We start from the raw sequence: 25,494 nt of genomic DNA on the forward strand, positions 1-25,494 counted from the left end.
GACGGCCTGGAGGGGATGACCACCCTCTCAAATGTTCTAAAACAGGTCTGGTAACTACCTCCATTGTGTTTTACTTCCTGACATATGAGGATTTTAAAATTGAATCACTAGTGCTGAAAAAAACTAGCAAACAGCCAAGCCAACCGAAGGAGGCTTAATTTCTGTCCGTAGAATAAACAAAAAAGATCTGAAGAGACACATGGCTTAGATTTGTTTGGGAAGAAAATCCTTTCGTACAAACTTAGTTGTATTAAAACCATGCTGGAAAAGTCAAACCTCTTAAATTAAGTGTCTGAATATTTTAGATTTCTCTCACAAGAACTTACTTGGTTCTACACACTTCTAATATCAGTGGAAACCCCTCAGGAAAATGACATTCTTATAACATCTTCAGTAGTGAGGATCCTTTATTTGCTACATTAAACATTTACAGTCTAATGTCTAATCTTCCCTTTCCCCCTTGAGGTATGTCAGAATAGGAGTGAGTTTTCCTGGCATTCATATCTACCTTAATGATCTGTCTTGGGGCTGTTTTGTTTGGGATTTGTGTGGGTTAATCATGGTGTTAAGATCACAAATTGAATCCTTTCATAACAATAAATGGGGAAGTTAATTGAATTTTACTTTTTCTTGATGGTGTAGTATGCAATATTTTCAGGCTTCTTCCATTTATGTTCTCAGTACTATTAAAGAGGTCGATAGCTTTAGGTATTCAACATAATGGACAGTTAATAGGAATATTTTTTCTTTGTTTATAAATTCCATAGCTAATTTCATGAAGACTTAGGAAATCACTACTAATCTTGCAGTCATTAGAGCATCACATTAGCCATACTGCTGTACCTACCTTACCCTCCTCCTGCTGATACTTGATTGTGGTTAGCACTGCTAGGAACAAAAAGCTTTCCATGGTGCTGGTTCAGAATATGAAGCAACTGCATGCCTGTCTCATCTCCTAGGGTTCTTGCACTGCTGCTCATCACTGCAATACTAGAGTCTTTATCCACAGCTTCTTGGACAAAGTTCTTTTCACCATTTAGAGAACACAAAGAAGCTGGGAGCTGGATGCAAGCAGCCAGAAGAGCAGGCGCCTCAGGAGAAAAATTTCTGGCACTTGAATGCTGTGGCTTGGCTTGTGATCTGAGACTATCTGATATTTTTGGCATATTCCCACACATGGATATATCCATGTAGTCACAGGAATGGACAGTGTGTGGGTGTATGGGAAAGTTGATCTGCGGCGCTTGTGATCTTAACACGTGCAAGGCTTTGTCTTCCCCTCCCACCTCTGACCTGACACGTCTAGTAATGACTGTGTCCCACAGCACTGTTTTGTACTGTTCACATCCTCAACCACACTGAGCTATTCAGAAAAGGTAGTAGTCCCTTTATTCCCTAATGAAAGTGTCCACAATGACACTGAATGCCAGGCATTGCATGCAGGTTAACTTTATGCCTTTAACTGATTCATCATAACTTACCCCATTTTGGCTTTGTAGCACACTGTTGCCCTATATTTAGAAGGAACAACAATCTCAGATTTTCAATCCCATTGTAAGGGTTTGCTTTTGTTTCCAAACAGCAGCTGTTGTGAAGCGTTTTGAAAATCTTGTCTGCACAATGTATTGTGCATGCTTACTGTGGTTTATGATATAAATGAGGACTGGAAACATTTTACGTGCTGGAAGACAAATGGGTCTCCCAACCCCCAACCCACCCTCCCCAAAAGCAACTTTTGGCAAGCAAAATTTTAGCTTATATTGTAGTATTATCCATTTTAAAAGGTTTTTAAGCGAGCATGAACCAAGCGGGATGGAACCATCTGAGACCCACCCAATGTTCTTGGCTAGCCATTGACCCATAAAACCAGAGGCTGTGCTTGTTCCGGGTTTCCAGGTAGCAGAAGTCACACAATTCTTTTTAAGAGCAAAGTCACATGACCCAAAATTCTTCTATAGCCACCAAGAACAGATGTGATGTAATTTAATTACACTTGTGAATTATCACTTGCTTCTTCAGTCATGCGGAAAAGGCTCAGAAGTGCCACTGCTGAACTATGTATTGCATACTAGTGCTTTCTTTTCAGATTTTTTTTTGGTGTATTTCTTTAGAATTCCAAATATTTCTAAGGTCCTTCTGTTTTGGGCTGTCAGGAACGGTGATGGTTAAGGATTGCCATTCTGTGTTAACTGCATCGTTTCAGTGGGTCAAAGCTCTGGTCCCCATTAAGTGCATACACTCCTTCATGGCGGAAGGAATCGATAGACAAGACAAAATATGTGGTGACAATTTATGACAGTGGTGTAGCTCCCTAGTGCCTTTGTAACTGTTGGAGGAGTAGTCATGTCTGCTGCAATTCACTTTTTAGTGCTATAAAAGATCTTAACAAACACTCCTTCAGTAAGGGCTGCAGAGGGATCTCCTGAATTGAAACTAGATAGTCATTAAGTACTCTTTGCAAAGAGCTTAAGGGTCTGCTGTCAGAGCACGTTAACCGATAGCGAACACTAAGCAAAGAGAATCAGTCTGTAACCCAGGGTGTCAGCAGACGTAAAACAAACCCAGCCGGCAATTGACCCTCGTTCCACTTGTCTCACAAGCTCTGTTGTGTAATGAAAAAACCCTAGAGGTTGCAATGAGCATTGTTCCCTGCTGGCCTTTCTGAAAAAGAGCAGGTGGATTGGGATCATTGTTAGATGTCAGTGTTACTTCAGGAGACGTGCAGGCAGCTCTCTTCTTTCCTAGTTTTTCTGCTTAGCCCTTCCTTATTTCCTCATTTCTCCCTCCCTGCTGTTTGATGTTGTTGTTGTTGTTTTGGTGGTTTGTTTGTTTGTTTGTTTCCTGTTTCTGTTTTTCCCAGACTCATAGCTGTTCTGCTGTTTAAATTGCCTTCTGAATATGATGCTGGCAGCACTGGTGATGTATCTCTGGAGTCCTGCACTGGCCTCTAAGGCGCATAATGACCTTGGCAGCTGTAGGTGCTGCCTGACTCTCCTCCCTGACACCACTAAATTTCTCTGTATGCTTCCAGCCTCAGTGGGCCACAAGAACATGAGCCACAGAGACATTCCCCATTACCTCTTGTCACTGTCTTGTTCACTTATCAGGATGGAAAGCTTCTCAGTAGATAAGTATCTCAGGGTCCCTCTTAATCAACTTTTTTTGAATGACAGGAGGAGCTGCAGAACAGTTACTTTTTCTAGTTACCTCAGTACTGTCAGTGACCTTAAGTTGCTTCTTGTTATTCAGTTACCAAAATTGTTTATGAGATGATATTCTTCTCTCCTTCTGGAATACTTCATGTGATGATTTAAATCTCTCTCCTGCTGCTTCCCTATGTTTGGGGGCATTGTTTGATTAAAGACCCTCCAGGGAGGAAAAAGAACCTAATTTAGAGATTCAGTTTCAGGCGTTCAGGTGCTTGAGGATTTTCTTATTTGTTTCCTTTTTATTTAATGAGATTTTGGTAGGCAGCTCTCCTGATACCTTCCTTGTAGACTCACATATGTTTTCTCTTTCTCTTTCTCTCTCTCTTTTTTTTTTTTTTTTCCTCCTAGTGGCTGCAGGAATGGAATGGTTGTGAAAAGCATGTTATTAAAAATGCTGCCTTCATCTGAGGGAAATTATTTGCTGTATTTTTACATATTTTTTTTTCCCTGAGAAAATATGGACATGTGTCAATGTTGTTTGTAGATGGAATAATACCTGTTTTGATTTAAAAGCACCCTTACATCAAAATAGTACAACGCTGGATAGTTTTGTCTTAAGTGAGGCTGTGACTTCAGGGATACCTTTTAACTTTGGTTGACCTTTACTGTGGCTGCTTACTATGGTTGTCACATGGCTTTGGAAATACAAAGCTGAAGCTGATAACATCTGAGTATTTTTTTTCCCTTAAATGCTAGTATAAAATGAAGTGAAGTAATATCCATGCTGCAGTTTTTTTTTTGTTTTTTTTTTTTTCCCTGCCAAAATAAGTAAATGTATAATTATAAAACAAGTATGTCTCTAACCTTACTTATGTCAACAAATAAACAAGCTCAGGCTGGAAAACAGAAGCAGCCCTATTCTTTCATATTAGTTGATGCAGTTCCAGGACAGATCTGCTGGAGAATAAAGAGGAAATCCAAAGAATACTGTTTACAACAAAATCCTAGTAGAATTTAAAAATAAATTAGAGAATATATTTATTTTTTAACCATCTAAGTATTTTTTTCTTATTTTTCAATACTTTGAATCATTTCTGTAGAATTTTAAGTTTTGAAAATGAAATTTCACTCATATTTGAATGCACAAGAACACCTCCCTGAACTCTGGTTCTGCAGTGTGTTCTTTTCTTTGCATTAAATAATTGATGTTCACATTAGACAATGAAGTACAAAATTTAACTGAATCTGCTTTAGCTTCTTCAGGATGAAAAGCAGTTGAAAGCCAGAATCTTTGATAATTACAAATGGGTAAGACTAATGATATTTTTCATCATAATGATGAATATTATGTTCCTGTTTTTAAGTGACTGTTAAGATATAGATAACAAAGAGATTTAGTAAGGATATTAAAAGCAACAACAACAACAAAACATATTGCAAATCTTCTTTTAAAGTGCAACAGACCTCATTTAAGGACATTTTTTCTTTGTTTTTGCTTTCCCAGCTATCCCCTTAGGAATTATAGTTGTACGAGGAGATTGTGACTTGGAGACCTGTCGGATGTACATTGACCGTCTTCAAGAGGTGATTTTTTTTTGTGAATTTAAGTGTCATTTATTAATCTGTGCTCTGCTTCTTCTAGTCCCGCGTGCAGAGGTCTAATAGTTGCAACAACCTTGTATTGAGAGTACTGCAGTTTGCCTACTGCTGAAAGCAAAACTTAGAGTTATGATATGCTAAAAAAAAGATGAGTAACACTGAACATCATTTCCTGAACAGGAAATAATAGATCACACTGAAACCATTTAAATGATAGCAGAATTGACATGGATTATTGTGTCTACTTCTGCTTGAACATGAACAAAATACTAGGATTCTTCATGTACATTGCTGAAATTATACACATTTCTAAGCAAAATTGTGATTAGAAAGTGTGTTTTGTGAGGATAAATATCATAGTATTTGAATGGATCTAATTATGAAAATGTAATTCTCTAACACTGCTATGGAGTAAACAGAGACACCAACACTAGGTATCAATCTGAAATTTCCAAATATACAGAAATGTATGCTGATAAACTAAAAACAATGTTGCTTTTATCATCTTGAATGTTGTGCCATAAGAGAGTTCATTCTACAATACAGTATGGAAAAAGGAGAATCCAAATACCCCATTACCTGAGTAATTTTAAATGTGTATGCATTAGTGATAAAGCTGATGTATTTTCATAAGCATAGTACCTCTCACTGTTTCTTAATCTTTTACTGATATCTTTCAAAACCATTTTCAAGTGTGAGGACTCTACATGGGTTTCTAAATAGCTGTCCCAATTGACATGGGAGCTATGGATCTCATTTCTCCCCCTAAACTACTTGAGAGGCACTGAATTTGCTGTGATTTTGAAACTGCCACTTGCATCCAGAATATGGACCATTGTATCTGACTACAGGTTTTCACCTTTTTTGCATTTCAGACCTGATTTATGACTATTATTGGGCATAAAAACTTACTGTAAAGCAATGTATACTTAAGGTATCTGACGATGGAAAAATACAATAAAATAATTGGGATGGTGTTCACAGCAGATTACAAATGACATGTGATCTCTGACTGTGTTCAGAACAGCCTAATATGGACAGTATTTGATGGAGAGTGGTTCTGCAGCGATGGAGGAAGCATGGCTAGAAAATGAATTACCCACAGTTGTTGTGGAGGAATTGTGTTTCTCCAGCCTTTTGCAAGGGTCTTATTTATTTATTTATTTGGCTTGATTTGGCTCAGTCCCATATGCTGGGAATGGAGGTGCCAAGGCCTTCTGCACTCTGCCAACTTGCATGCCAACTAGGGAGCTATAGCCTGTAGGCCAGGTTTTTGGTAGGCTATATCATAAGCTAAAATTGTATGACAAAATACCTGTCAAAATAAATTAGATTCCTGAAGCCTGCTAAGCAGCACAGTCATTCTGATATGACCTCTCTGGCATGAGGTTGTCTTAAAACAGGGAGAATATCCAGTGGTTTTCTTTAGTGTATTAATTGCTCAGAAATATTTGCAAAAAAAAAGATTTAGGGCTTATAGCTTTTTTTTATTTCATTTTGCTGCTGATATTTTTAAATTTAGATAGTTTTTATGGAACAAATACATCTATGATATGGTAAAGATCCATTAACATAACCTCTGTATAAGTTTTTGTAGGCATCTTTTTTTTTTTTTTTTGATGCATGCATGCAAATGCATGCAAATCTAAGCTTTAAGTGAGCTTTCTATACCTGCTATTCTTTGGTATTTGTTCAATGCCCTTAAAAACAGTGAGAAATACTTGCAAAATTATTTTACGGTGTTTGCCCAACCACTTCATATAGCAGAACTGCAAATAACTTTTTCATCATTGGCACGTCTTTCATCCTCCTACTAGGACCTACAGGCGGTATCTTCTACTACACAGAGAGTTCACTACCAGGTAAGATGAAATTTCTTTTTATTAAATGAGAAAAAAAAAGAAAAAGAAAAAAGACACTTAACAATGTGAACTGCACTCTGCATTTGAACCCAGATTTTCTTTTTATGAGAAAATGTGTTAGAGGAATTTTCGATTATCACTTACCCCCGAATGATGGAAGTTCATTCTGGTTTCCCTAGGACAATCCTTTTCCTTGCAACCTTATGGAATCTTTAAAATTAGCACAACATGATGTGCCTTGCCTCTTGAAGTGATTGGGAAAATGTGTGCTTTAGGACAAATGACAAAAGTAAAATTGTTTCTCTGAGAAATGGAACAACATGTTATATTGCATAGACGTAGAAATAATGTCTACCACTGAGAAAAGAGGTGTACTAGAAGGCCTAACCTCTAATGATTCTGTGCACCACAGTCATCTACCTCTCATTTAACATAATCTTCAGAGTAATTTTTTGATCCATCCTGAACACAAATCTGTCTTTTGTATGTGATGACATTCTATTTCTAGGTGGCTAGTTTTCAAAATTGTGTTCTTTGTGTGTTTTACAGCTATATTCTACAGTTTATACAGTACAGAACTTGGCTTTATAGTTGGAAACATTGTTCAAGAGCACATATTACTCTCAGTAAAATATTGCACTGCACAATGCTTTATTTGGGAATAAACTAATTTAGACTCTCTCTACTGACTCCCAAGCTAACTTGACATTAGCGCAGAGACTTGACACAAACAATGGTCAGTTGACACAGTGCCTGGGACCACAAGACTTAAGCTTGCATGGTGTTGATAGCCTTTTCCTAGGTTTAACAATGGAAGTCTTGTTGGGATCAGCAGGAATGTGTTCACTGAGAAAACATGCAGAGATCCAGTGGATAGGAATGCATAGTAGTGAAACTGTAGATGATTTCTCAGGGTTTAATGATTACCTGGGTGATACAGAATTCCAGTTTGGCAGGACTTCCAGTAAATGTGCTGAACCCAGGAAGACACTATGAGAAAACGCAGATTTGGCATGTTTTTCTAAAGTTGTCTTTTTCATACCAGTTCATGGTTTGTTTCTGCATTTCTGCATCCAACTTTAACCTCATATTTTTGACATTTGTGTCAATCATTGCCCTGGAACTGAGTTTTAGCACAACATTATTGTCTAGTGAATTGCCTAATAAACCAGCATGTATTATTCTGTTCCACTGCCTATAAATTAACCTGAGTGGCTGCTGACTGTTCCATGTGTAGGAAACTGCCTGAGGTAAAATAAAGAACTAAATCTGTGCATATGGTGAGGGCCAAAACAGAGAATGAAATGTCAGAAATCAGCCCCATACTTGGCTCTAACCTCTGCAGTTACAGCAGTATATAAATTAATTGCCCAGCCATTTCCTCTAGTGCACATCAGTGTGAAATCCCTAACTTTCTATCAATTTTTTATGATGCCGCATTTTGAATGCACCCCTTCTGTGTTTTGTCTCCAGTACTTGTTTATCCTGAATTCTTCAAACACTACTTTATTCTCAGCAGGTCGTTTCTACAAACTGTCTTGCTAGGTCAATTTGAAGTTTGTTCTGCATTTGCTGGCATCTCTCTATAAATTACAGAAGGGGATAAAGGGTATGAAAATGTTCTTGAGTTGATGAAACTGTCTTATCTCACTAATAAGGTGTCGTGGGTTGTTTTAGGTCTCATAAACATGGTTTTCTTGTGTGATTCCTCTGCAGCTTAACACATGTGGAGTCAGCAAAAACAATATCAGCAAGCCTGAGTGCAAATGAGAAAAATGATGCTAGAGTTGTTCTTCATTCTTCTTTCTTTCTGTAACAAGCTAAATGTATACGAAATATTATTCTCATGGGCCTGAGACTTCCCAAGCTAGTTCTGCTTTTGAGCTGGAACAGATTTGTCAAAAGAGCCTATGCAGTTCGTGACTGGAGTTTACATTTACCAGCATTATCACCATCTTCATTTTCCCATCATTATGTATTCTGCCAGCTATGAAATCCTTTACTCATGTCTCCTGTTCGTATCATCTATCATTTTCATATGCATCATTATTTTTGGGTGCTTTCTTTCTTCTTTCCTTTGTATCCCAGCCCAAACCTTTACTCAAATAGTGGGGTAAATATTAAGACACATACAGCTTCATGCATTTAGATATATTGAAGTTAGCAAACGTAGTGGATTTCAGAAAGTCCTTGATTCTCACACATTACACTCGACTGTGATAGAAGTAGACCTAAATCCCACAGCTCAGTAAACCCATACTAGAGAAAGAAATAAGTGTGATTAAAATCTGATGTTTCAACCACTGAGATATGTTTTTTGGTCCATATCTGCAGAAATAGTTCATGTTGTTGAGTTTTATGCCGTCCTCTTCATCTCTCCTGTAATGCACAGAAGTTGGAGACAAAACCAGTACATTAGGGCAATGTTTAAGGGATCAAATAAAATCTGTGAGTCTAAATATGGGACACAACTGAAGTTTGATTTTTGTCAGGGTGGCTATAGATGCAGGTATCAAGAATCAGAAGGCTTTTTTTTTTTTTTTTTTTTTTTACTTGAGCAAAATCTTTAAGATGCTGCAGTAACGTTGCAGACAAGATCTGTTGCCAGGACAATAGCCAAGCTCCAAATTCTAGGGCACTGAGAAGAAGCCACATGAGCTGTCTGGAGCTGTCTTTGCTTTTCTGTCCTGGATAACCAGAAAGGAAAGGCAATAATAGGAGGTTTCAGTCAATTCCAGTGGCAGAAGCTAATAAGATGAATCATACAAAACCTGTAATGATACCAGATAAAATTGTTAACATTTTGCAATGGCATTATGCCAGGCACTGAGATCAGTTCACCTGGCTGTGAAATGAGTATCTATCAAAATTTAAAGTGCTAATTGTCATCACAGCTGCCTGAAAACAATACTTAGCGCATGCAGACACTCTGCTGACCGGGAATATAGGGAAACCAAAAACTCGTGTGTATCCATACAACATCAACATAACCTCTTTTTTTTTTTTTTTCCTCAGATGGCTGAAAATGTGTCAGATACCTTTATGTAAATCAAAGAGTGAGGTCTGTCTCTTGACACATGAGGGCATCATTTGCTCTGTAATCAGTTTAGAAATCTTTTTATCCACTCAAATGGAAATGACAACTTCCTTCAGTATTCTCTGAGATTTTCCTCAGGTTGAAGAAAGCAATGGGCTTCTTCCTCTCAGTCTTACTTACTCATGACTGGGCAGCCTGGGGAAGTGAGACAATGAAACACCCATTTTTCTCTGGATATATTCTTTATTTTTTTTCTTAACTTTTTCTGATGCATGGCAGTTTGGATTAGAAATGGATTAGGAATATGTCAGATTTGCAAAATGTAAGATAAGTTGACGAGAAATAACTAATACTTCTAGTGTTTTTTGATGAAGAAAATGATGAGAAAACAGGCAGTAAAAACAGAGTAAAACATATAAAATAATTCAAACCTTTGAGAATCTGTATGAGTGTTCCAGGTGTGTTGGATGTGTATGATGTACCGTAAACTTTCATTTTCTGTGGTGGTGTTTCTACAATTTCCCTCTTGTATGCAAAGCAGTCTCACTTTCCTCCTTCAAACCATGGACATGATGCCAGCTGCCTGAGGGATTGGTGGGTTTTGTGTCCCTTGGAGTCTGTCACCTAGGCTAGATGTCTTTCTAAAAGTCTGCTGTAGTTCGGACTGGAGTGGTAACTTTGAGGCACGAGCAGTAGGGTGGATTTCTGTGTTATGCTAGTGGTTAAGAGTTCATAGTCCCATTGTCAGAAGGCTGGCTGAAAGCCCACGATTGTTTGAAATCTGTTTTTGGAACTTGCTCCTTTAGCCAGCCTTTACTTTCTGATGCTAGACCCTCAAAAGATTACTCACCAGATATAGCTGTACAATTTCCAATACAAAAATTTTTTGTCCTGCATCCTGCAGACAAGAAAGGTGGTGGGCTTCTGTATGATATTCTGGCAAATCCTAGTGAGCTCTCATTGTATCCTCGTCTGTGGTCACATCTCTATGTTATGAATATATATGGATACACACATCCTGTGCTTTCTGTGCATAGCGGTACTTTTCCTCCCCGTTGCTTCCACTTTTCATTTTCTTGCCTTGTGCATTGGCATACCCGTCCACAGCCTGTTGTCTTCAGGAAGAATAAACTTTGATCTTGAGCCAGTATGTGCCTGAATTTACATCATTTGCAGGTGTGCTAATTTTACTGCCTAAGATGTAAATAAGAATAGAATCTGGCTCTATGCAAATTTTGGGTGGGTGCCCACAACCTGTGCTGTTGTGTTTTGTCCTGTGCAAATCTGTTTGTGTTTCGATGTTGTGTTCCAGTGGCTTTAGGAAGTTAGCTGGCCATCCACTGGCAGCATGGCACAGAGCCATGGCCACCTTCTCCTTTCTGAGATCCCTTTTGTCTCCAGCTCAGTGAGAGCTGAGAAAGCAAGGGGCAGGCTGTCTGAAGTCCTTTGTTCCTCCCCAGCCATTTGGTTTGGTTCTTGAAGTAATGTCCCTTGGTTCCCAAGGGGCAGGTCTTTTTAGCCAGAATGGGAACAAGTTGATGCAGGATGTCTGCTGTCTTGGCTGATGGTGGTCCCCATGCCTGCACTGTCTGTATTTTGTATGCGGAGAATAATTTTTTTTTTTCACCCTGATGTGCATTTGGGACATACTAGGAACAAGCAAAGTGGGCAATTGCTTTGAGTGGCAGATTGACAGAGGTGGGAAACGGTGTAAAAACACTGCTCTGGCATAAAGGAAAATGACAGGCACACATCAAACAAGCATAGTAATTAGAGTTCATAGCTGTTGTTTGTTACTGATGTGTATCTTTGACCTTCTCTTTCACCTCCCTCTGTTTTCCTGTCCCTACAAACAAAGGGAGCTGTAGACAACTGAGAAGGCTAGTTTTGATGCAACACTTTTTGGTATTGCTGAGCTGAAGGGAAGATAGCTGAGGATGTAGTTGAAGTTTCTTTACAAAGAGTAAATTGTTTGCTCTCTTGTTATAATACATTAAATTTGTTATAATACATTAAATATAATTATAACAATTATAACAGTTATTATAATACATTATGTTATATACATTAATTATAGCAATTGTTATAATACATTAGAACCTTGATGTCAGTGTGGAACATATCCAGTGAATTTGAGTTATGCAGGTATTGCAAATTGTGTGATATCAGTAGAGAAAAATAAAAAAGTGGAGGCTAGGAAATAGTCCTTTTAAGAATTTTTTTTTTTTTTTTTATGTCATTTCCCTGCCCTATCCAGGACCAAGAAAGCTCTTTCCCAAGAGTGCTTTCTGTTCAGAGGCTCTCTCCTAGATGGTGCTTCCTAGATGGTAAGTGCATTTCCCTTCTGTTGTGCCTAGCATAGTGCTTGCTTCTGATGCAGATGTGAAGGATAACACATCTAAGAGTACCATCACAAAGGGGTAGCTTTCCTTCTTGCTTTGCTGAACAGTTGAAAACGGAGCTGTGAGCCCCCCTTTCTCCTCTGAAAAATGAAACAGGGACTTCATTTAGCAATCAAAATGTCTTCTGTAGCATTGTTGCCCCCAGGAGGTGTGTTCTTCCATGTGTGGCTTGGGATTTGTGTTATTAGTGTCTATGCTGTGATGCAGCACTTATCACGTGGCGGTACCTGGACTCATAGTGCAGATGGTTGTGGCAGCACACTGCTGTCAGCAAGACAGTGTTCTTCATTCTCTTTTCTGTGTAAGTACTGCAGTGTTTAGGTGATGGAAAAGTGTTCCCCTCCCCGTAAGAGTGCATGTCGTGTAACTCTTATATTTGACCCAAACTTTGCCAAAGCAGACAGCTTAACTGGGCTCTACATCAGGCTCCAGAACACTAGAATTAGCAGCTAAAATGGATGGCATCTGCTTTTGCAGAAGCTTCAGCATGTGGTGACTGATTTTTTATTGTTCTAAACAAAACCAGTTTCTCCTTGATGGTTTCTAATCACTTTTCCTTGTCGCTCATGAGGGAAATTGATAAAACATGCATTTAGGATCTGTTTGGTTCTCAGAGAAAGCTGGTTGGGTAGATGCATTCAGTTTTTGTCTTTAGGTATTTGATATTCCCTAGCAAAGCCAAAAATGACAATGCTGTATTACTGCACTGCTGTGTCAAAAGCCCAGAATGAGCAAATCTGTGATTTCACTGGCCAAACTAAATGCAAAGCAGAAACAAAACAACAATAAAAAATGCATCTGATGAAGCGTATTGTAGGAGATAAAGTACTTCTGTTTTTATCAATAGAGATTATTTGGCAGTGCCAAGATTCATATTAGGACTTTAGTGATTCTCCCTTCTGTACATGTGTTTTTCATGAGCAGAATAAATTTTCCTGAGTGTATTGGTAATTCAGGTGGAATATTTGAGCATTTGATTTACAAAGATGTCCCAAGCATATTACAGTTTATTTTTAGATTCAAAATTGGAATTAATACTATTAGACCTATCAATTTTATGATGTGCTTGCTCTACTGTCATTGGAAGAATGTAGCTCTTTCTGTCACATATTTTAATGTAATTAAGTCTTCTTATATGCCTGAAACCTAATTTTCTTGCATTTTTAACTATTTATTTCAAGTCAGTAGTTCCAGTGAATATTGTTTTGTTAAGCCCAACATTTAAATTCATCATTTAATGGGGTAGAAATATGGAAATAATGAATTAATCAAATTATATTCTTATGACACCCATGTCACTTCACTGACACAGAGATTGTCTTTACATGGTGCTGATGTCAGTTCAGCCCATCTTGTTCATGCAGTCCTGCTCAGACCACTTGCTTCACTGCTGCTTTCTTGTTTGTCTTCCTTGCAGCAACTTCTGCTGATCGTTTTTACCGCATTGACAGATCTCAGGTAAATCTCTATTTGGTTACTGTTTCTATAAATCTTTTTTAAAGCTATGCCACATGCAGCTTAAAATGAATTCTCTGCCATTGTTCTCGTGTATTCTAGAATGCTGCTGATGTCTTGTGAAAATCAGAGAAAAACTTCTGGGCCTTTTTTTAGTTGATATAATTCACATCATTTCACTGAGCTCACTGAAGATTTATATCTTCTGATGGTGTGCTTTTCTATTTAACTGCCAACCTGATATACAAATCAGGATTTTCTACATTTGTCATTCTTATCAAGTCTTACTAAGGGTATCTGTGTGACACTAGCTTATTTGATTTTATCTTTTCACTAATGTTTTTGGTCACCAGAAGTCCTGATCCTTTGTGTGACATGAAATAGCTGTGGAAATTAATGCGATGTTACCAGTTGAGAATGATGAACAGAGCTGTATCAGATATGCCCAAGGAAACCCAAAGCAGCATGTAGTTTCATTAGATTCAAACCTGTGGTGTAGATCTGCCAATCTGAATTTATTTTCTGAAAGACACTGAAATTTTTTTTTTTGCAAAAAAAAAAAGCTTTTGCAAAAGTTTTTGCAAAAGCAAAAAAGCTTTTGGTGTTTCTGGTTTGTAGCCAGAACAGATCAATTAGTGGCTCAGCATTAAGTGTAAACTGTTGCTTCACCTATTGGTAATTTGCACCTGGTCCCCTTAAGAACTATGTAAGCAGTTTTTGAATTATATGGACATATGCAGCTGGTGGTTTATTTCAACAGAAGAAGCTGTGACTTTAGCTCAGAGGTCCCAGGTTCAGTGTCTGCATATAGCCACCAAGGGCCTTTGCACACAGTCATATACATGCTTTGATGAAGTTGTGCTTTAACATTTGTAAAGCAAAGATGAAGGAGATGCTGCTACAGGTTAAACTGGACAGTGTCATTCTGTTTGGTTTATTCTGCATTTCTTTAATTCTGACTCTGTACAAATTGTTATCCTCCCCTCCTACTTCATCGCCCTATGTTTCTGTGGGCAAAAGACCAATACTGTGTTATGGTCCCTGTGCACGAAATGTCGGAAGTTTCCTGTCCATCCACCTACTTAGACAGGCCTACTCACACAGTGTTTTTGAAAGACAATGGGACTTCTGTGTCAATAACAAAAAAGAGGGATTGAGAAAGAGAGCTTTGGTAATGGAGATGCAAAAACAGAATATACAAGCAATTGAGGGTTGAGAAAATACCTGCAAACTATGAAAAATACTGTCAGATGTCAGCTGAGGGCAGACCTTAGATGATGGTCCTCATTTGGAAATGCAAACCTCAGCTTTTTGGGTAGACGTCCAGTTTTCAGTTGAATGGCGTTGACAGGACCTGAGTCACTGAGCAACAGTCTTTTAAGTGTTGCTGCGAATGTGAAGCTTGATGGTTGGGAATCTAGTTTTGTTTAAAATCTAAGAATTGCTTATTTACAACCTCAGTAGCATTGCTATTATTGTGTGTGTATATGTATGCACTTAAATAAATACACACACAGAGTCACATGAATGCTCTTCAGACTGATCTACCACCAGGTTTCCTATAGCCAGTTGGGCTTTCTGTTTGACCAGTGATGCCACAGGTTCGTTATCTGTTCCTTATATCACTCCGACAGGAACATTTGCACTTTGTGACGGAAATTTCGCAGGACGAGATTTTTATTCTGGACCCAGAGCTGGTAATGTCACAGCAGGGGGGGACGCCACCCGGAATGCCTGATCTGGTAGTGGAGCAGGCCTCTGGGTGAGTGGTGCTAGAATCTGGCCTTCAGCAGCCATGTTAGAGTTGGGCATTTCTTTTCTGGTCCCCTTTTCTGAAGGGGGTGGGAGTTATGGGAAAGGGTGGGGACTTGGGGAAAGGATCAGGTGCAGCAATGGTAATGACAGAAGGACAGCGGAGTAACATCTACTCTATTACACATCCTGAAGCAAACAGCAGGACTAAAGAGGTATCTTCAGCACCTTTCAATGTCCTCACACCCTCTGAGCATATATGCCCCTGGCATAAATCTGTATCTAACAAGTTACAAACCTGTTCTCTGCATGGTCAAGGCTTTGATACCAGTATATAAGTCCATGAAGTCCTTTGAGCGTCAGAATGGTGGTGGAACGTCTTTCTTCTCGTCCTCTGGGCAGACCAGAAATGTTCCTGTTCTTCTGTAGGAAGAGTCTTGTACTCACAGTGAATTTAGCTAAGCTAGCTTGCTGTGGGCTGAAAAATGGTGGGGACAAACAGACATAAAAGAGCTTCAAAGTGGAGCATGCAAAGTAAATTCTGGAGTTGAATGCCTTTCTCTTCATTTTTCCCTCCCTAGAATATCAGATCGGTGGAACCCTGCGGTTCGAAAGAGGATGCTGAGCGACAGTGGCCTCGGCAAGATTTCCCCGCACTACGAGGTACCCGACAAACAAAAGGACGCCAGCCAGACCCATATGCTGCAGTAAGAGCCCTCTGCATTTCTCTGCTTGATGACACGCTGTCACCATCACCACAGACTAGTGGCTTCTTTAAGCTTATTGAGTTGTGTTGACATGCCAAAATAAGAGAAGTCATTCTACTTCTTCTCTCTTGTTCTCACTTCTGTTTCATCCTCTTTCTCCATTATTATATGTTCTTGCCTTTGGTATTTTTTCTGTGTTTTTGTATATTTTATTTTTTATTTTTTATTTTTATTTCCCCCCCCTCTGTGTCACTCCACTCTCTTAAAAATGTACATCCATGTTTCCAAAAGTAAATACATTATTTTAGGATATCTGATGTTCCAGCAGGAACCTTCACAGCAATTGGTAATGAAAAAGACTGATGCACTCACCGTTAAGGTAGTTCTGATGCAACATGCAAAAGCAGAAACCTCTACAATTACTGCTTACTTTCAAAGCTGTAGGCAATATTTTTCATATTGTCTTTAGCCAGTGATATCATTGCAGGTATAGGATGACTGGAGTTGGGCTCAATGATCCTTGTGGGTCCCTTCCAACTCAGATATTCTGTGATTCTATGACTAAAGAGTGGTTTTGCTGCTGATAGACATAGAATATCCCTAGTTAGAAGGGACCCACAAGGATCATTGAGTCCAACTCCTGGCTCCACGCAGGACCACCCAAAAATCAAGCCACATGTCTGAGAGCACTGTCCAAACATTCCTTGAACTCCGTCGGGCTCAGTGCCATGACCACTGCCCTGGGGAGCCTGTTGTAATGCCTGACCAACCTCTCAGGGCAGAGCCTTTCCCTAACAGCTAGCCTAACCCTCCCCTGTCCCAGCTCCATGCCATTCCCTCGTGTCCTGTCGCTGTCCCCAGAGAGCAGAGCTCAGCGCCTGCCCCTCCGCTCCCCTCGTGAGGAAGCTGCAGGCCGCCATGAGGCATCCCCTCGGCCTCCTCTGCTCTGGGCTGAACAAACCAAGGGACCTCAGCCACTCAGCGACTCCTCATAGACCTTTCACCATCTCTGTAGCCCTCCTTTGGATGCTAATAGTTTTATGTCCTTCTTATGTTGGGGCACCCAGAACTTCACACAGCAGTCGAGATGAGGCTGCACCAAGGCAGAGTACAGCAGGCCAGTCACTTCTCTCAACTGGCTAGCAACGCTGTGCCTGAAGCACCCCAGGGTATGCTTGGCCCTTTTGGCTGCCATGGCCATGATGAAAGCTCTTGAGCAAGATGTTTGTAAAATAGCTTTTAATGTAATGTTATCTTAGGCCATTAAATGTTTAAATAAAATGTGCAGCTTTGTCCTTTTGATAAGATATACAAAATTGTGTCTTCACCAAAGACTCAGTAAAATGAGCATCAGTTTCTACACTAGTATGTTTTAAAAATATTTCTTAAGGAATAATAAATTATAAAAACTCCAGTTGGAATAAAACTATTGTTCTAGGAGAGGAAAAGTTTTAAAGTTCAAAAGATGGGCAATGGACTCTGTGATCCTGTTTGCTTTGTTCAGATTTTGTGTAAGAGCACCTCTAATTCGTCTAGCCCATTTTAGAAGTGGTTCTCAGCTTTTTGGTCCTTCAGCTTTAGATTTTCAAAACCAGGTGTTCTGTCTCAGATGTGCATAAACTGAGGCTGCACGGTGCCTGCTGAGTACTGCTTCAGGGCAGATAGTGTGGATGGGAATTTGTAGCTGCATGGCTACAAACCAGAAACTTCCCAGCAAAATGGATGCTGTTGAAAGGAGGAGTTTTAGAGGAAAGGAACGGTGATCTGCAGTTTCACTGACAGAAAATGCTCACCAGGGTTTCCCCCATTACTCTGGGGGAATTCTGGATCAGTTCTTGTTTTTGTGCTAGGGATAGCGAACTCAGGTGCACTTTTTAACAGATAGGAATGGACAACCTGAAATTTGGATCTTGCAAAGCTGGGGGAAAAATGATGCCTAGACACTTCTAGGCAGTGTGGAGAGATGGTGACAACACGTGGACTTGCTTCTAATTGATGAAAGAAATGATTTTATTTATGCCAGTGTGACTGGAAATGTTTGTTTAGCTGGAACAATTATGTTTATCTGGTAGGTTTATTCATTATCAGCAAAGTAGCATTGCCCAGAGTAAAGTGTACCTGTCACTGTTTACTGTAAGGCACTGTTTCCTTGAAAGCTTCTCTAAACTGTAATTGTTTTGGCTGATTTTTTTTTTCATGGTAAGACTCAGTCTTCAATTCTTTCTCTTTTTCTTCTAGTTTAAAGTTTAACACAAGTCAGTAGTTTCTGAAGACAAGATTTGGGGAAAATGTATTGCTTTAAATTACTTTCTGTAAATTAAGTAAATCCAGAAATTGTTTCCTGAGAAGTTTTAGTGCTGTTAGTGCAGTGAAGTTTTTGAGGCTTTACATTTAAAAGTATCCCCATTATACTGAGGAAATGCCTTTTGCTGTCTTGTGCTCCTGAGTTTGCCCTGAGGCTGTTGATGCCCGTTGGAGACACCTCAGATTCAGGAGCTCTGTTTTCAAAAATTTGTGTCTGTACATAGCTCAGGGAGGTTTTGAGCGGGGTCTCTCTGTGCTTACTCCTGGCTGCAGGAGGCCCACAGAAGCTGAGGAGGGGCACTGTGCTGCTGATCTCCAGCAGGAAGGAAAAAACCAGGAGGAACAATCTTGGTCAAATGGGGATAGGTTGGGAAAGGTGTATGGAGGAGCAGGGAAAAGAGGACGAAAAATCCAAAAGAAGGAGTAGAAAAAAAAATAAAAAAGGAGTGTATGCAGCAACTTGGGAAATAGGGTTAGGGGATGGGAAGTAGCCATGGAGGAGCACAGGGCACAGTCAGATGTCTGGGGGAGAGAAAGAGGGAACAGGAGGAAAAGGCTGATGACACTGAATGGGAAAAGGAAGTGAAGGAGAAAATGTCAGCCTGCAGGGACTTTGGACTGCAACATATGAGAAGGGACAGGCTGCTGTGCAGGCTCGGGGCTGTTGGAGAGAAGCAGAGAAAGCAAAGAACAGACGAAATCACAATGGGAAATGAAAACCAAAAAGAGGAGAACATGGGGTGCGGATAGATAAGAGAAGGAGACAGGCTAGGAACATGGTGGCTGTTTCTCACCACAATCTAGAGTTCTGAGCTGATGCAGATTATTCGTTATTCAGGTGGGCAAGCTCTGAAGTATGTTTAGACACTGCCTCATTTGCTGCAAAGCTGAAAGATGTATTGTAAATGAAGCAGAGGATTGCAGTGGAGAAAGCAAGATATTACACTTAAGGCAGCTGAAAGCTACTCTGGAGGACTGGTTTCTCTCCTCAGTTTCCTCCACAGAATTTCTGACTGACGCAGATTTAAAAAAAAAACTTCACAAATGGCCAGTAACAGGCTCCTCATTTTATGCATGTCTGCTATGAAGTAGGTTGGGAGGCCATTGCAAGGAGACTTTGAAACAGAGCGAAGGACTGGAAACTGAGTAATATGCTTTCTGTGTGCCTTAGGTTGTGTTACTAAAATTAATGGGAAGTTTGTGCCTTCTTTCTTCCGACTCTCATTTTCCCACCTGCGGAATACAGATAATGTTGCAACCTCACCTTAGAGGAACACAGTGAGGGTAAATTTCACAGTCACAAGAAACTTGGATATTATGGGGAGACTCTGTCAGAGATGCTTAGGAGAAAATTAATCATTTTACATTCTGTGCACAGTTTTGGTAGTGTGGGATAAATGAACCTTGAGGCTGTGTGCTGCATATACAGAATACAAAAGGATATTAAGCAGGTCTTTTTAAACATCAAAGCAAGAGTCCAATAGAAGAAAGTAGCATGTGGCAATGTAATTAAAGGTTGTCATAATGTATGAGTGCAACAGGGCTGGAGCATGATGCTTAGATGACATGAGCTCTGGTATTTCCAAGCTTCTGAGTATTGATTTTCCAACCAAGCATTTGACTTTCCAACCAAACTTATGTTGGAAAGTCAAACATTTATAACCTGGCATTTTAAAGCAAAAGCTTAGAAAGTTCTTTTATATTTTTGGCGGCTGAAAGCAGCTCAGAGGTTTGTCCTTTCGGATTATTTTTTTTTCGAATAAAATTTGCAGAGAGGATCCTAACCAGTTGGAGTACAGTTCCCTAAAAAGGAATATGGCAGAGCATGAAGGAGATGCCTCCTCCCACCCATGGAGTTCTCATGGACCCTTTGAAGGTCATCTGTGTCCAGTGTTTTATGTTTGGCCTGAAATATTGCACAGCACCTCCAGCTCAACGTGTGAGACCCTATATCCTGTCACTAGGGCAAGTGACATGGGACTTGCAGTGAGAGAAGGCGTCATTCAGTTGACCAGCTAGGGCTGTTTTCTCAGTAGTCATTTGTCTTTGAAACATGAATCGGGAATGACACTCCTCAGATGTTGAAAGCAGATTAGACCACAGCTGATCATAGCATGGCTGCAGGCTGCTTGGAGTGTCTCTGGCACTGTTATATATATATTTAACCTAAATTTAATTTATTATATATATTTAATTTCTTTAAGATGTAATAATGCTTTCTGAGAAGTGAGGAATGTAGATAAAAAGACAAAGTCTACTAATACAGAGATGCCTTAAATGACTTAATTCAATGAAAGTAGAGAAGAGAATATGTTATCTAAAAATAATGATGATATTTGGAATTGTTTCTGATCACAAACTTTTGGGGTAAAAAACAATTCGTCTGTAATGTTTTTGAGGCAGTGGTTTTCTGAGAGAAAATTATTTACACTTTTAATCAGGTGAGCTTCATGCTAATTAATTTTCAGATGGCATTTGGTTAATGATATTTTATGTTTTGTTCCTCCTTCCCTTACCCTTTCTGAAGGCTCTTTGATGTGTGACCAATTTGTGGAGTGTAAAGGACATGAAAATTAGCATCTTGATGCAGTAATCTGGAGCTGGGGCAGATCATATCTTAATAAGAACATCAAATCAGCGTGAAAGGTGCATACAACACTAAGGGGAAGACAGTTACTTGGATTACTGGTGCTTGATCTTGAAAAAAGCCAAGTACTCTGGGCTGGCTTCACAGAAGCATGTAATTGGACTCTTTGTTTGAACATGAGTGGGTTCATCATCCTAATTTATCCTGTGATCAAATGGTATGGTGAGGTGGGCATAATCATTGCCTTAGAGCCTGTTGCCCTGTTGCCTGTTTCATTGTTGAACATGTATTTCTTTTTGTAGGTATGTGTTTGTCATCCTGTTATATGATGAAAGATAGAAAATAAAAACAACTAACACAACAGCATACAAAAATGAAAAGGTGATTATTCCTTGGTAGATGTTTAACCTATGTCTTTTAAGTGAAGTCACTCATTTACCTATTGTTTGGAGCAGTAACAACCACTCCTCTAGCACCTGCCCACCTAACACATGTAAAGGGAATGAGTTCCAAAGCTGCTAGATTCATTGTCTGAATTGAGTGCATGGCTCGTGAAGGGTGGATGAAGGTTGGCCAGAGTGCCATCTGGCCCTGTCAGGGAAAGGAAGAAAAAGCAGCTAAAGGGGCTGGAAGACCTTTACACTAAATAGACATTAATTAGCTAGTAATACCACCCAGGCACTGCTTTATGAGGCAATAATAACCAAGTTCCTGAGAGGGAAGAAGAAAAAGGCTAAATGCCAAGTGTTTTAACTCAACCACAAGAATCAGATCATTGCCCAGGAAATCAGTGTGACTGTACAGACATTACAAGTTTTGTTGTTGTCATCGTTGTTGTTGTTGGTTTTTTTTTGTTTGTTTTTTAGGGAAATTTTCATGTGGTACAAGGTGAAAAGAGCATTTGGGATACAAGCTTGCATGCAGAAAGGAAAAGGAATTCTCATCTGGTGAAAGTTAGGAAAATATAAAGAGTTCACTTGCATTTGAATGTATTGTGCAGGAGCTGCCTAGTGATAGTGAACATTTAAAGGTTGGTGAAGGACAGAAAAATTCAAGTGTTTCCCCAAAACTCTTGCACTGGAAAACTCCGCATCAGCTCTTAAACAATCAAAGAAGTCTGTCCTGGTGAGTTTTGATACTTAGTTTACAGGCTAAAGCCATAAGAGTAAAATGCATGTTTGTGTACAACTGTACAAATGACTCTTCTATTGTTTAAAGTCCCAGGTGATGCTACATGAGTAGTGATTGCTTTCAGTGAAACCTTATTTGAGTGATGGTATAGATCATATCTCACTTTCACTGTATGCTCATGTAGTCCTTATAATAGAATTAGAATATAATGAAATGCAGTGTCTGTTTGTGCTCAGCTCCATTTCCTTTTTCTTCTGTTGTCTAGACACTTTTACAAATAGCTTGTCAGGCATCATTCTTATTACCTTAAGATGGAACATGAAAAAGGTGTGCTTAAATCAGCTCTCCACCTCTTGCTAGGATAGTGATATTGAAAATGAAAAGTGTTAGTGAAAGGAAAGATGAGGACTAAAAGAAAAGGAAAAATGTTGTAGAGAGAACTGAGAATGGTTCAGGGAAAGGTATATGTGGGTTAAATAGGAAAGTACTTTGAAGAATGCAAAAAAAAAATGTAATTATAAGAATGTAGCAAATGGGTAAGAAATTGTTTGAGTGAAAGTAAGTTCCCTCAGTAAGACTGAGCAGTAAAAATTGATGTATCTGAATGTGGGGTCTGGTCCTGTATTTTGAAAGCTCTCACTACTGTCAGTGTGGTGCAGTCACAATAGCTAAAATCTTGCCTAAATTCCTGGTGGAAGCTAAAAGTTATTCATCATTAGGATATCTTTTCTTCAGTTGCTCTTGTAAATCTTCCATTGCCCCCATTTCTGGAGACTTTCCTGACAAAGAAGGCACCTGTTAATTGTTCTATGTTCTTGCACCCAGACATGGTGAATAGTGAATTTCAAGTACTTTATGCTCCTGATGTGAATATTTATTCTCTCCATATACTTCAATATTTTTGCCTTCTTCATTGTCTCTGGAGATTTTCAGTTGGAAAAAAGGAACAATTATTGCTTTCCTTTGGAATTCTTCTGTGATGATAGGTGCCTGTGGTTCTGAGAAGAAATATTCCTGCCCTTTCACATTCTTTAAAAAACTTACTATGTAGCAATGGAAATCCATAGAATTGTGGCATTACTTGAATAATTTGTTTTGAAGCTTCATTTCTTGCCATCAAGATATTTTTTTTTCCATCCTGACAAATAGCAAGGCTCTTAAAATGGTGGAATTTGGCTTACAAAAAGGAGTGTGTTTTCTATGTGACATCCCTATGTTTTTAAAATCAAGGCCTGCCTGAAATTTCTTGAATCTCTTATTTTCTTTGTATAATCAGTTCAGTAAAGAGATTCTCAAAAACAGGATAGTTATTTTTATTTTGTGGTACAGTCACTGTATATAAGAACAATCTGGAGACTGTAGAACTGTGGATAGAAATACTTCCCAGTAAAATTCGTACTCCTTCCAGATTGACAGCAAATAAAAATCTTGCTTAGTGAAGTGCTGCTTTGTAGCCTGAGGGATTTCAAAAGTTTCTTTAAGGACACCTGCTGCTGCTGGTATCCATTACTATCTGGAAGCTAATTTGATTGTCCAGCTCTTACAGTTTTTCCAGAAGAAATTTTCTTTTTCCTTCAAGTGCTGCTTGTACAGCAAGCTTGATCATATCCAGCTACAGGGTAGCTGGTAGATACAGGGTATAGATGAATTTCTTAAATGGCATGTCATGAAACTGGAAATAAGACTTATACCTGGACAAACGTTAATTCATAAGTTAGTCTTGAGCCTCTCCCACCTTGTTAATTAATTCATGTCCACTTTCCCTGGGAAATGTATCTAGTTGTAGTCATACTCATCCCTATCATAGTCAGGATGAGGGATTCCTAGACGTGTCTGAATACAGTCAACTATACCTTGACCAAACTGCAGAAGAAAAGAACACAGTTTAGAGAGAAAAGCAATGCTTAAAATCATGGGGGATGGAGAGGAATATTATCACCAAAATATCTTTCCAAAGACTGGCCTGCAAAATATATGTTTTCGGTGTATCCCGAGTGTATCTCACACAGACGTCGCATGTGAGGCTAAACCTGAGAAGAGTCATTTTCAGCTCAGGATTCAAGAGGCTTTGCATGACCTTGGCCATGATGTTACTAATCTGGTGACAGTTCTGGGCATGAGGAAATCGTGGCATTTTGCTCTGACATCTGAAGATACAGATACAGGACTAGGAAACTTGTTACCACATACCTTCCCTGCTATATCAGGGGATGAACCATACCTCTACAGTTATTGCACCCACTAGACCTGAGAGAACCTCCACAAACAGTGAAAATCAGATGATTCTGAAAATTGTTTAATATGAACTTTTAGCAACTTCTGCTGTCTCTGTTAAGTGATTGAATCCATGGAAGACCTTCTTTAGTCACCACTTCTCCTATTAATTGATAAGATTTTGATGTCACTACTGCCAAAATTTAACTTTATCTACAGAGAACTTGTGCTGTGTAGAAAAACATGTTTTTTACTTACTAAAATGTCTTCAACAGTCATTAGTATTTGGTACTTACAGAACCTAGACACATCATCCTGACAACCCCTTTCCCAGGAATACTGAGCTTTAGGACATTGTCTTTTGCTTCTGCTCTTGTTAGGTGTAATTAGAAAAGGAAGAAACTAGAATTTGATTTTGATTTACATGTGTATGACCTTATTTGTACATGTGAGTGCAATGCAAATAGAGCTTATTTTTTCTTCCAGAATTAAGTCTCCAGCCTGTGCTGTTGAGATGCTGAATTGCTAAGGTTTTTCAACCTTAGCAACCTTTCAACTTAGCAACCCTTTCAACTCTAAGGGGTTTCAACAACAGCAGGCACATCTGAAGAGGTGGGTTTGTGTTTCTGCCCCTTCAGTATGTGGTAGAAATAGAGTACATCCTGTACTGTATCCTGTAGGATGTTTTTTCCTCTCGTCAGTACTTATTATCAAATAATTCTATTGTTCAGGATGTAGTTCCCCAGAGTGGATGGGGTGGGATTTGAGCTTCCTCTATTCCCGCCCACCTGCCCCTGAGCCCTCAGAATGAGGGCTCTTAATGATTTTGTAGCATCTCAACTGAGATGCTGAGGATATTCATCCTGCTAACATGTTATTTTGGCAGACAGTGACATGCAAAATGTTCCTATGCACCATGAGACTACAAATTGGCTTCTTAGAGAGATCTTGCTTCTAGACTGGCAAGCCACTTTCCGAAAGAGAAATGCAAGCAGTCCAGTTCTCTTCTTCTTTTATGACTTGAAGCAACAGAATACGCAGGTGCTTGACAAAGGGTCCTACCTACTGGATGTTGAGAAAGTCAACTGCCATCTAGCTTGAAAACACTTACCAAATATTTCCAGTATATAAGGCAAGGGAAATGAGTTTTCAAAGTGGAATGGAAGTTTTGGAGTGTATTTAAAGGATGAAATTGATGTTGACAGAGTACAGATAGCTGGGTGCCTCAGTTTTAAATTGTTTACCATAACAGCTATAAATCTGTTTTTGCTCTCTGGCTGACTGCTAAGGCCAAA

General features: G+C 39.2%; 1 protein-coding gene across 5 annotated transcripts in view; it reads left to right on the plus strand.

Annotated features, from left to right (window-relative positions):
• DGKI (diacylglycerol kinase iota) overlaps positions 1-25,494 on the plus strand; it is a 212,218-nt gene that overhangs the window by 145,861 nt on the left and 40,863 nt on the right. For all 5 annotated transcript variants that reach the window (XM_080582487.1, XM_080582483.1, XM_080582486.1 and 2 more), the window contains 6 exons: positions 4,654-4,733; positions 6,566-6,610; positions 11,905-11,974; positions 13,467-13,507; positions 15,139-15,266; positions 15,838-15,963. In XM_080582487.1, the coding sequence (XP_080438613.1) occupies positions 4,654-4,733; positions 6,566-6,610; positions 11,905-11,974; positions 13,467-13,507; positions 15,139-15,266; positions 15,838-15,963 (490 nt within the window). The remainder of the gene's footprint in view (positions 1-4,653; positions 4,734-6,565; positions 6,611-11,904; positions 11,975-13,466; positions 13,508-15,138; positions 15,267-15,837; positions 15,964-25,494) is intronic.

The sequence above is a fragment of the Anser brachyrhynchus genome (genome assembly GCF_964034855.1).
Source record: "Anser brachyrhynchus genome assembly, chromosome: 1".
Classification (NCBI taxonomy): Eukaryota; Metazoa; Chordata; class Aves; order Anseriformes; family Anatidae; genus Anser; species Anser brachyrhynchus.